Consider the following 12,581-nt stretch of genomic DNA (forward strand, 5'->3'; position numbering starts at 1 on the left):
ATCACACAAAATTTGTCATTATTGCGTCAAATATAAGAACATTTTTTTCTGCAAAAGCCTCTGCCTAGTTGCGAGACGCGAGTGAGATTAATATTTGTTTCAAATTATATTAGACTACACGATGTGTCCATCACGTGAAAAGAAGTGTAGCTAGCTGTGGCTCCTGTTGTTTCTGATAACAATGTTAATCGTAAGTATCTTATCGTTTCAATAAATGTGGTGAGTTACGATTATGAGTAACTTTCTATTAGTATAATTCTTTAATTTTTATTATGCATGCTAAGAGGTTATTTATAGTTTTAATAATTGAGTTTTCAAAAAGTCCCTGTGTTAATTCCATTTTCAAATGAATTTTTATAAATAATTATTGGATATATTTTTTTTTTAATTTTCGTCACTACCTTTCCTATATTATATTGCTATTAATTACATACGTCGTCTCTCTTGAAATCACCTGGTGAGCACTGAATTAGATGATTTTATATTTGGTTAGATTAGCTGTAAGGTAATTAAATTTGTGACGAAGCCAAAAATTATGTTTTTTTTTCTTTTGCCGAATACATTCATTCGTCTACCACTCATATAAATTGAGGGAAAGAAGGCAGAGGACGGACACTGGAAAGTTTTCTTTTCTCAATCGTACTTTCAGGGACTGGAATGCTTTACCAGCACACTTACTAAAGGCTTTACCAACAACCAAAAATGTATTTAAAAATAGACTTAAGGACCTTACTAATAGACGGTAATTAATACAGTATTTAAAGGGTGTAAATGATATGTTGTTATTGAAGTGTTGTATCAGTGAAGAATTATGTTGTGTCAGTGAAGTGTGTTGTATCAGTGAAGAAGTATGTCGTGTCAGTGACGTGTGCTGTGTAAGTGAAACGTGTTCCTGTCAGTGAAGCTTTATAGTTTATAGTGGCAGTGCATAGTATTTGAACAGTGAAATGTTTTTGAAGTGTTAGTGAAATCAGAATAGAATCAGTGAAATGTGTCGTAGTACCATTGCAGTGAGTGAGTTGACAGTGTAATGAGTGTAATTTGAAAGGTACTTGTGCAGATATGAACATATCATACTCGTGGGTTTTAGTTCGATCTTAGTTTTAAGATACAAATTAGATTTATTTCAAATGTTATTTTAAGTGATCGTTTCATTTAATTTAGTATATTCCCTGTTGTTATTATTATTATTATTATTATTATTATTATTATTAATTATTAGTATTATTATTAATTGTATTTTTAAATAAAAAGTTTATTATTGTCATTATTGAGTGTAATTAGATACTACTGCCACCCACTGCAGTGTGAATAAATACATACATACAAATCTTTAGGTGCTTTGGTTTGGTTGCATTGAGTATAGCTTGTCATTTAATATCTGGGCTATATTTCGTGGAACTAATAAAACATAGGCCTACTACTTTTATAAAACGTGAAGTTTTGTCTGTATTTTACTTTTTACTTATTAACATAGGCTTAATATCTAACTCAATTTACAATAATACTAACTTCATCGCTGTCATTTCTATAGGCGGAGCGAGAACCGATTCCTGGGGGGGGGGGGGGAAGCAAAACTATAGAATCCGCATATAACGGAGTTATGGGAGATATCATTTACCTCCTCTCTACGTTATAGTTTGACCGTGGTACAGTATATCGGAATATGATCATTTAATAAAGGTATTTTCGGGGGACATATTTCTTACAGTGTTACATCCACATCCGCGAAGTTTCGGACCGAGTTGCATAGGGCTTGAACTGTCAGTCTACTACAAATTATATGAGTAATAGGATATAACTTAAAAAAAATCGACCTCTCTTTCTCTCTCGTATAGAAACACATGCATACATCAATAAAACTACATAAGTTAACAGTGCTAACAAACGTTTTTATATGAAGCTTACCTTCCTGAAGATATCATATGAAATGTAGACTCCGATTATTCTATTTAATCTCGTCTTTAAGTTTACACATTATACCGGGATCACTTTTCCCTTTTTCTGCAATGTTGTACGGTATGTTATTCATGTTTCTCCAAGTGGCAGCCTGAACCCCTGCAGACTTCTAACACATGAGTACAGGCTGTTACAAAAGAAACATTACACTGCTTCCATTCCTCATATGAGATATAGGCGAGTTTCATGCGACTTTTTATGCTCAACCATATTTCTAACTTGATATTATTAATTTTCTTTGTATCTGACCTTGGCCAATGTCCCGTATGTTGTGAGATGTGCGCAGACGCGAAAGTATTGATTTTTCCGAGGAACAGATGTTCACATTGACCTTGCTAGACCATAAGAACCTACAGAGATAACATTGAAATTAAATTAGACATTTAAAAACGAGATGACAAATTGAATTTATTTGAATATTATTTACAATTAACGCTAATTATTATAGTAACAGAACATAACCTTCTGCGACAGTATTGGATTTCCAGCCTCCGTGACTTTTCGCTAATTCTCTTTCGATTGCATATCCGAGAATAATCGATACTTGCGGTTTTATAACGGTAGAAAGCTGACCTGTCATTGGCTGAACAGTTGTAACCTGAGTCGTCATTGGCTGAAAGACCTGACCTTTAATGAGTAGGTGTACTTTAATGATATGCATTAAAGGTCTGCTACCAGGTGTATAATTACTACATTTCGGCATGGTCGAGCATAAAATAAATATAATAGTACAGACGCATGATCTGAAGACATTAATTCATCAATTTAAGCACATAAACGAAAGCAAAAACGATATTTTGAATTCAATATTGCTAACGTTAATAGAAAAAAAAATACTTAAGCCTCCCCCCCCCCATAACATCGCCTATGGTCATTTCCTACAACATTCGAGACAAGCCCCTTTTGTTTTGACCAAACAAAACATGGCAGACTAATATTCAATTGTCTTCAACTAGAAGGCGTTGTAGCCCAATGAGCACAGAATGCATAGAGTAGGCACAAAGACGTTGTAGTTATATATCTAGACACAATTGGCGCTGGTGTCGTGTACAAATTTGAAACCTCTCGCGCAGGTTCGCGCGACGCCATGTTTTGGGAGTACGAATGATTGTTTCTATAAAGCATTCGAAGTTTGAAAATACCATTGAGTATATAGGCGTTTTCTTAGTGGATTTCCTCCTTCACTGTAATATAACTAAAGTTATTTACGTATTTTCTAACGTATAATATAAAATAACAGAAGCAAGTCTAAATATTGTAACTAAGCATTGATTTAAATATAAACGCCTTATATTGCTCATAAATAGACTCATTAGTGTATTTTTATTTCGTATGGCCGAATACATGGAATATTTTTACTTATATTTTTTTATATACGTTAGAAAATACGTAAATAATTAATTTAAATTATATTACAAAGAGAGAGATGTCCGCTAAAAATGTCTATATACCCAATGGTATTTTCCAAACACCTAACACACTGTAAAAATAATCCTCAGTGTTTTGAGAATCAGAGTCGATATAACTCTTCTACTGCAGATATTGAATGCAATTCCCTCATTCTTACATCATTCTCAATGACACAATATTGTCATAATGTGATTGTATTCATTGCTGGCTTAGTTGTTAAATCATTAATAAAAATATGGTGTAATAAATCTAAAGACTCAATTTACGTAGCCTACCAGCAGTAAACAGAATCTCTTTTATTTTTTTAACGAAAGAATAATGGGAGTCTTGAAATTATTGAAATATGCCGCTTAAGTGAAAGAGCGATTATACAGATGTTGACAGTTCAATGGAATATTACCACACACTCTTACATCATGTGAAAACAATGTGCTCTAGAAGTATAACACTTGTACAATCTTTCTACACTTAGAGGAACATATTTTAGAAAATGGATCCCAAATTCCTCCCGAGACTCATATTTTAAACTTGTTAAACTTACCATAAAAGTACATAAAGATCTACTGACGTAGCTCAGTGTGCTAAGGACTGTCGGTCCGGAGTCGCGCTCGGTCGCGGGTTCGATTCCCGCTGATTTCCTGGTTGAGTTTTTTCTTATATTCTCAACCGTAAGGTGAATGTCAGGTAATGTATGACGGATCCTTGGCCTCGTCTCGGCAAATATCATCTCGCTATCATCAATACCATCGATGCTAAATAATCTAGTAGTTGATACAGCGTCATTAAATAACCAAATAAAAGAAAGTACTACATAAAGAGCAGATGTTAGCACACAGCTTCAGATTACCAGTACAACACGACTTTACATAAAAATGTTGTAAGACAATATTTAACGGAGTCAATAATAATAATAATAATAATAATAATAATAATAATAATAATAATAATAATAATAATAATCAATAGGCAAGATGTTCTGTACACTATGCCTGAGTTCTATTATATGACTAATTGACTAATTCATGCATGTGACCTTTATTTCATTCTAGAGTTGTGATATTAAGCTAATGCACGGTAGGCCTACTTATATTTATAACTAAAGAAATGGCAACCCTATCTAATTATCTCCTGGCTTAGTTGCTTCATGACTGATGCTTCATTGGTGTTACTTATGAGGTTCAAACCTGTCTTCGAGCAGTTGACTAAACAACAATTTATAACTAGATTTATTGTCACGCGAAAGTTTGCGACAGAAAATAGCACTATTATTATTATTATTATTATTATTATTATTATTATTATTATTATTATTCCTGGCCAGGATCCCCTCGAAGTTAGAGTCCTAGGCAGCTGCCTAGTTTGCTTAGGCAGAAGTTCGCCGCTGATCCTGTATAATGTTCATATATTTCATATGTAACTAATTGATCTTTTGGTGCGGTACCGTATGATGTAATATTTTGTATGCATTGTTATTTTGATAAATTGATGCAATGAACTTTACTTCTACTGTTTATGTACCTTTATTTAGTATTTATTAAGCTTATACTTGGCTTTTTTACTTTAGTGTATTTTGTTAACAAGAGACATAAATTTAAAGGAAACTCAGTTCTTATATCACATACAAATAAGTATGACAGGTTTTTATACTCTGCGGTCAAAGTATAGATACTGGTACCTATAAAAAGCGGTAAATTTAGTTACATTATTTTATATTGAGTGGAAGGTAATTAAACTTATGACAAAACCAAAAATTATACAATTTGGGCGCATAAATCTTTATAGTTCAAAATATATGATCCGGTTTACTACCAGTACTACAGTACAGTATAATTACGTTTAAAACTCTATGAATATAATTGTGTACTTTTCTTATATCGTATTTAACTTTTATTTTAATTTAATCTTTACTATTCCTAACACACAGACACGACATGGATTTATTCCAATTAATCGAAATTTGCAGCTTGATGCTTTACTTTTCGCTGATGATTTAGTTCTCATGGCATCAACTGAAGATGATTTACAATATTCAGTACACAATTTAAATAAGGTCAGTGAAAAATATAACATGGAAATTAATATTGAAAAATCGAAAATCATGTCATTTTGTGGAAAATTCCCTGTACCAAGCAAAATCTGTTTGAATAATAAAATAATAGAAAGAGTAAATACCTTCACTTATCTTGGCTATACACTATCACCTTATGATGAAGTAGATATTGCTGAAAAAATATGTAAATATAATAAAACAATGGGGATCATTAATAAAATCATGAAACCTTCACTAGTACAAAGACACACAAGAATAGACTTGTATAAAACCTTAGCACAGCCAGTATTAAGCTATGGTAGCGAAGTGTGGACTGTGAAGAATAAAGATGTCAGTAGAATAACAGCAAGTGAGATGAGGTTTATGAGAGCAACAGCTGGATATACTCGCTGGGATCATAAAAAAAATGAGGACCTAATGCAAGAACTTCAAATAGAACCCATTATGCAGTTCATCAGCAAATATCAACTTCAGTGGAAGGGTCATCTCGAACGAATGAATCGATGCAGAATTCCAAAAGCACTGCTTCATTACCATCCATATGGCAAAAGATCTCTAGGCCGTCCAAAGAAGAGATGGACTGAAAATTCTAGTTTGAGACCGTAACAGGCCACTTGGCCTAATACTTGTTAGGAAGATGATGCTGATGATGATATTCCTAACCCATATTTATCCTGATCAGGAATATTGCATGTAAATGTGTAGCTTATGTAAAGCAAAAGATTTCTTTTATATATACTGCATTTGTCTTTAGTGTTCATATTTTTATATTAGTACGGTATGTACTTTTTTAAGTTAGAAGTAATGTAGATCACATTATATACTTAATTTCATTTATGCTGTTTACGTACAAGTTTAGGGAATTCATAGGTCATATTAAATTGAAAGAAATAGTTCAAGATAACCCACAATAAGTTTCAATAAGCATACATGAACTTTGGCGGTAACATCACTGTGTTAGAAAGAGAGATTCCCTCACCAACATGGCGACGCGCGAACCTAGTGGCACGATATTTTAAAACATACGTGCTCGGTTTCATCAACAGATGTTATAACTCTGCTAACACGTTGTTTCTTAACATGAGTTAAAATTTTTAACAATTTGTTATGACTCTTGCCTTTCACCAACATTTTCCTGCAAAATGTTAACTAACATTTGTAGTCGACCTGGTTGGCAAGTTAGTATAGCGCTGGCCTTCTATGCCCACGGTTGCGGGTTCGATCCCGGGCCAGGTCGATGGCATTTAAGTGTGCTTAGATGCGACAGGCTCATGTCAGTAGATTTACTGGCATGTAAAAGAACTCCTGCGGGACAAAATTTCGGCACATCCGGCGACGCTGATATAACCTCTGTAGTTGTGAGCGTCGTTAAATAAAACATAACATTTAACATGTTGTTAATACTCGCAATAATAGCGAACACAACGAATCGAGAAGGCGGTGTATGATTCATACGATTTCTGAATGCACTCCGTTGCGCTTTTGTTTGAACATCTGTGAAATAATGGCGCGCGAAGTTACCATGATGAGGATGAGGGGCACAAATGTTTCTTCTTTTGATAAAGAGTTGTTGATAGAACTAGTAAACAAGTATAAAGAAATTATAGAGTGCAAGAAGACTGATGAGTTGAAAATAAAAGAGAAGGACGAAACGTGGGACAAACTAAGATACGAATATAACTCGAATGGGCGTGTGACATCAAGAACAACAAAACAACTGCGACAATTTTATGTTCACTTAAAAAGATCAGCTAAGAAAGCAAGGAGTGACGACCGGGTGGAAAGGTATAAAACAGGTGGTGGTCAATGTACAACTAAAGTTGATGAAAGTGTTCTGTCCCTCATAGAGGACCAAATAGAACCCAACAGCAACCCCTTCGACTGTGATTCAGAATACTATGGTAAGTACCAGTTGCATTATATTAGCATTATCTATTCATTAAAATGAAATTCGTTTGTATTTAATAACAATTTTATTTTATTTTTAGGTGACGCTGAAATAATTACAACCGAACAGGAAGCAAGATCTTGCGATATTGAAGTCATAGCAGTAGTACACGAGGCGATGAATCACTTTCATTAACTATATATACTTTTAAATTTATATTATATCAAGACAAATTGTAAACTATAATTTGCATTCTTGTTGTTGTAGGAGAATGTAAACACAAAACAATTATCACTTGAGGACAACACAGCATCACTTGAAATGGGTACACCAGGCCCGGCGTCTAACACATCTCTTCGTGTCACTCCAGTTGTGAGTACGACACTTCTATTAAGTTTTTAGGTTAGTTATTTTTTAAATTAAGAATGAAAGTTTAATAAACGGGGTTTGTACTTCCAGGCTGAAGCTTTAACAGGAGCAGAAAACTGTAACAAGCAGCAGACTCGCGTCACCAAGGTCAGTATCACAGCTGGTCACGTTAAAAGTCCGCCAGGAGTGCCAACATTTTCACTGCTGATTTTTGTTTCCAGGCCAACCTTTGTCGTAACAACATTGCTGCACTTGCCGAGAGCAGGACATCTCTCTGTGAAAAAGAAATGTATTTAATCCAACAGAAATATAACCAGGAGCAACAACTTATGAAAATGAAAATGGAAACTGAGAAACTAAAACAAGAAGCATTTAGAGAAAAATTAATGTATTATAAAGAAAAAAGAAAGCGTGTTGAGGATGAATAAGTTAGTTGCAGTGTATTTTGTTTGTAGAAGTTTGGTAGAAATGTATAATTTAAGCGTGTTTCATGTAGTATAGGTAACTAGTTTAAAAATAAAACGTTTGTAGTACTTACAAGCGAAGTGTTGTTGTGCAAATGCGTTCCTGTAAGCTGCTGCAGTTTGTTCATTTTCCATGTGAATAGGAGCAAGATTCTGGTTTCTGATGTGCCTATTCCTTCTTCTTTCTGTGATGTACTGATGCAGTGTCAAATCTTCTGGAGGAAGTTGATCCCTTGTCTCCAATGCAATGTTGTGCAACACTGCTTTCGCCACAATTACCGTCAAGTTTGTTTGTCGTTTAGTTCGTAGCCCCAAACTGAGAACCGGAAAACGTCTCTTCCACACACCTATCATCCTCTCTACACAGTTTCGTGTTCTAATATGTGCTGCATTATAATTGTGCTGGGGTCTTGTTTCGGGATGAAGGTATGGTGTTAGTAGATACTTTCTTAAAGGGTATCCACTGTCACCTAAAAGGATACCCTCATCAATTGCTCCCATTTCAAATTGAGCTCTGATATGCGAGTTGCTGAATATTGTGCTGTCGTGTACTGATCCAGGCCATCTAGTTACTATATCCCTAATTAGGAGGTTGGCATCACTGATGACCTGGACATTAACAGAAAAGGAACCTTTTCGATACCGATATATTTCTGCCCTATTGCCTCCAGGTGACTGAATCTTTATGTGCGTATAGTCTATTGCACCCACAATACCAGGAAAATTGTACGTATCATAAAACTGTTGTACAATACTCGGGCGTTCTTGTACTGAGGGGAATGTTACGTACCTTCTTCTCATTGATGCTATTGCTGCAGAAACTTTACTAACAATTCTACTTACTGTAGATTTTGAAATTCCAGCATTATCTCCAACCATTAAATGAAAGGATCCAGTGGCATAAAACCTCAGAGTTATCAGTACCTGCTGCATTGGAGATAGAGGTATGTTTCTGTTGGTCGGGTATTCTAACCTCTCTTGTATTTCTTCCACAACTTACCGACGACAATTTTGGACAATCTATATCTCTTCAAAAATTATTCTTCTCGCAAATTTTCAAAATCATTTCGTCTTAAAGCTCTTTCCCTATTAGGAACGGCATTCAGATGGTCTAAATAGAGCAATTCCACATCAAAAGCATTATTTACGTCCGCCATTTTCAACTGTTTAACAATTGTTAAGCTTTTACCATAAGGGAGATGGGATATTAATTTAACACAGAGTTTAACTCATTGTTAGAGCTAACATTTGTTGATGGAATAGAATTTTTGTTAAATCAAATGTTAAACTAGTTTAACAACGTGTTAAAAATTATCATTGGTTTATGAAACTCGGCAACGTTGTTTCCTCCGGTAAGCATATACTAGAAGTAAGTCTATGATACTTGACTGTGCTACTACCAGTGTTGCCAACTTAATTTTTAAACACCCGCTAAGAAACAGTGCAGAAACCGCTAAATTACTATATTGTCAATGTATAATGAGATCATTTTCCCTCTGTCAGTGCTAAAAATATACACTAAATCCCTATATCAGCAATACAAATTTTCATACTTTTTCCCGTTAAACTAACACTGAAAAAACGCCAGATCTAGCGGGAAAATCGCTACATTAGGGACACTGACTACAACACCGTGGTCACGGCTCACTTGATTGTGATTCCAGCGTGTGGTATGATTCTGAACGTTAAAGGTGCTGTTGACTGTGGTTCCTTTTCATTTCAGCATTTCATAGAGTGTTAAAGTAAGTATACCTGAATATTGAAGATTTTTGCTTTCGGTGTAATTATCATTCGAGTCGTGTTTGTCTTCATGTTATAGGATATTGCCTTAATTACATCATGATTTTGCAATTCATGCTGCGGTGTACTTTGTAAGACTGATGTATTCTAAGAAAGATTAATGTACTATTGCTAATTATAGGCTCATATAATATTAACAACATTTTCTATATTGCCAAAGAAATTCATGCATAATAAATCATAGGTTATCACTATTTGGAAAGCAAGAATATAATATTGGATATTGAAAACACGTACACTTAGCAGCAAAAAGAATGGGCCGACTCTTGGTTGATAAAAATGCTAAGTTCTATCGCGCGGTTCACTCGTGTAAACGTAACCCACTGCAAGGCATTGTTGTGGTATCTCTTCATTGAAAGTCATCAGTCTGTAATATAGTAAACCTTACGAGCAGTGTGTGGCCCAGTGGTAAGAAGTCTGACATCCGTACCAGAGGTTGTGAGTTCGCCTCCCGGTACGGTAAAATTATTATTTTTTTCTTTTAACTTTTATTTAATATATTAGTTTTAATGTGAAATGGCATTTGTTAACAAACTTCGTTATGCCTGCCTTGTAAAAATATTATTGCCCATCACCTGTGATTGTTAATAGGCGAGACCTGGCCTGTATAAATAAAAATTATTGTTTCACATCCTAAAAAACAGGAAGCATATCAAACACAAATAAATAATTAAATTAATAAAGAACAATTTGTTAATATATTAACAAAAAAGGCCTGTGGTGGGGATTAGTATCTCGTCCACAAACCACCTGGGTCAACAACTGGCCTCATTCGCGCGGTATGGAGTCCACAAGTTTATGGAACAGGTCTAAATTCTTCGCCATCTCCTTCCACACATCTAGAACTCTGTCCCACGATTCCTCAGGTGTCCGAACGGGTGGTTGTTCTGCCCAATTAGAGTGTAGGATCCTTTTGACTGCAGCCCACAAATTTTGAATCGGATTCATATCTGGTGAATTTGGAGGTCAGTCGACTGGGTCGACAACACGCCTCCTCGTAAACCATCTTTGAATCCGGTTGGTGGTGTGTATTATCCGATGATTATCCTGCTGGAAGAAAAGTGTTCCTTCTGGATATCGTTTTCGGGCGGAAGGAATCATTACATTTGCCAAAATGTGTTCGTAGACTTCTGCCATAAACCGCCCATGGATGCGTTCCAGAACTCCTGCCCCATTGTATGACATCCACCCCCCAACACGCGACCCTCACGCAACCCGACTTGTTAATAATTCGTCTCACAAAGCGTTCATCATATCGGTGGCCATTTATACAATTAACTAGGGCAGTACTATCGTTGCTATTGGAGACAATTACCTCATTGGAGAAAATGACATTTCTCCAATCGAATTCCTGTCGGAGAGTAGCATACGCAGAATAACCTATGCGAACCAGGGCAATGAGTTATTGTTTCTGTGCCATCTTCAAGCGTAATGACGAGACAGAACGTTGTATTAACAGATAGCAGTATTGCTTGAAAGAGAGAGGGAGGTTTATTAAATAATATTCTAAGAGATATCGCCATATAATTATAGCTTTGCGAAACATATATGATGGCAAATTTGTAATTAAAAAAAAGAAGATTGGGGGAGATTCGAATCTTGAGCTACTACTATCAACTTGTTCAATAGACTAATGCCGTAACGACTTACACTACTGTGACTGTTAATATCGGTTCGGCATAATACGTGGTTTTACTGTTCACATTCTCTCCGGTTGATTTTGTATTTATCAATTTTTGTTATTATTTCACTCTTCAAGGGCCCTGATGTATCTGGAATCAACCCGCCATTCGATTTTATTACTTATTTTAGATTCTTAAACAAAATACAGCAAATTTAAATGGTTTAATTGTGTGTTACCTAGTGAACTACAGCTTTGACGAGACGAGTATGCGCAATGTTATGTCTCTGGAACTTAGAAATTGTGAGCAGATCATTCTTTTTGCTGCTAAGTGCACAAACATTGCCTAAAGAATATATGAATCGGTCAGTGGAATAAGGACCGAAGTCCAGAGCAGTAAATTTTTCAGGAAACGAAAAAAACATCACTTCCCCTAAATCATTACACCAACACTAACAAAAATTTGCACAGTTGTAGGTCATAGTGCACCACTCTGACTGATAAATGAACACTCGCATATGAATTTAATGGTATGTGTAATAAATAGGATGATAAGTGGTGGACTTCGGTCCTTATTACATTGTTTTACTACGCAAGTGTAAAAGTCAAGCACAATAATCTGAAATAGTGAATTTTATTAATTGAATGAATTGTATTTTCAGAATACACACATCACTTGAGCTAATGGTCTAGAAAAAAAAAAAGGATATGACACCAATATGAATAATAATAATAATAATACTTATAAAGAAGAAACTATTTCAATGTAATGAGCAACTGCCTTCTATCCTTAGTCCCTGCAATATTCTGAGTTCTGCTATCTTCCTCACCCTTAACCCTTTCCAGCTCAATGATTCCATATGATATCATAGCCATATTCTTAGTTATTTTTTAAGATAGCTGGCACCCCTGAAATCCCGAAACAAAACAGTATCTGGCAGCATTTCTCCTTCATGTCAAAATATTTTTTTTTTATTTTCAATTTAATTTGGGCTGGAAAGGGTTAATACTCTGCAAGTG

General features: G+C 35.1%; 1 protein-coding gene across 1 annotated transcript; it reads left to right on the forward strand.

Annotated features, from left to right (window-relative positions):
- Positions 1 to 7,193: 7,193 nt before the first annotated feature.
- On the forward strand, positions 7,194 to 8,206 carry LOC138693332 (uncharacterized). The gene is made up of 4 exons (XM_069817233.1): positions 7,194 to 7,320; positions 7,575 to 7,679; positions 7,767 to 7,823; positions 7,898 to 8,206. Exons 1-4 carry the CDS (start codon positions 7,318 to 7,320, stop codon positions 8,102 to 8,104), a joined length of 372 nt encoding a protein of 123 aa, XP_069673334.1. The 5' UTR covers positions 7,194 to 7,317; the 3' UTR covers positions 8,105 to 8,206.
- The last annotated feature ends 4,375 nt before the right edge of the window (positions 8,207 to 12,581 follow it).

The sequence above is a fragment of the Periplaneta americana genome, chromosome 17, assembly GCF_040183065.1.
Source record: "Periplaneta americana isolate PAMFEO1 chromosome 17, P.americana_PAMFEO1_priV1, whole genome shotgun sequence".
In the NCBI taxonomy this organism is placed as follows: Eukaryota; Metazoa; Arthropoda; class Insecta; order Blattodea; family Blattidae; genus Periplaneta; species Periplaneta americana.

Excerpts from the sequence above, each read along its gene's own strand:
- LOC138693332 (XM_069817233.1), top strand. Across the intron at positions 7,680-7,766 it reads CTCTTCGTGTCACTCCAGTT|GCTGAAGCTTTAACAGGAGC; the intron begins GTGAGTACGACA and ends TTGTACTTCCAG. Across the intron at positions 7,824-7,897 it reads AGCAGACTCGCGTCACCAAG|GCCAACCTTTGTCGTAACAA; the intron begins GTCAGTATCACA and ends TTTTGTTTCCAG.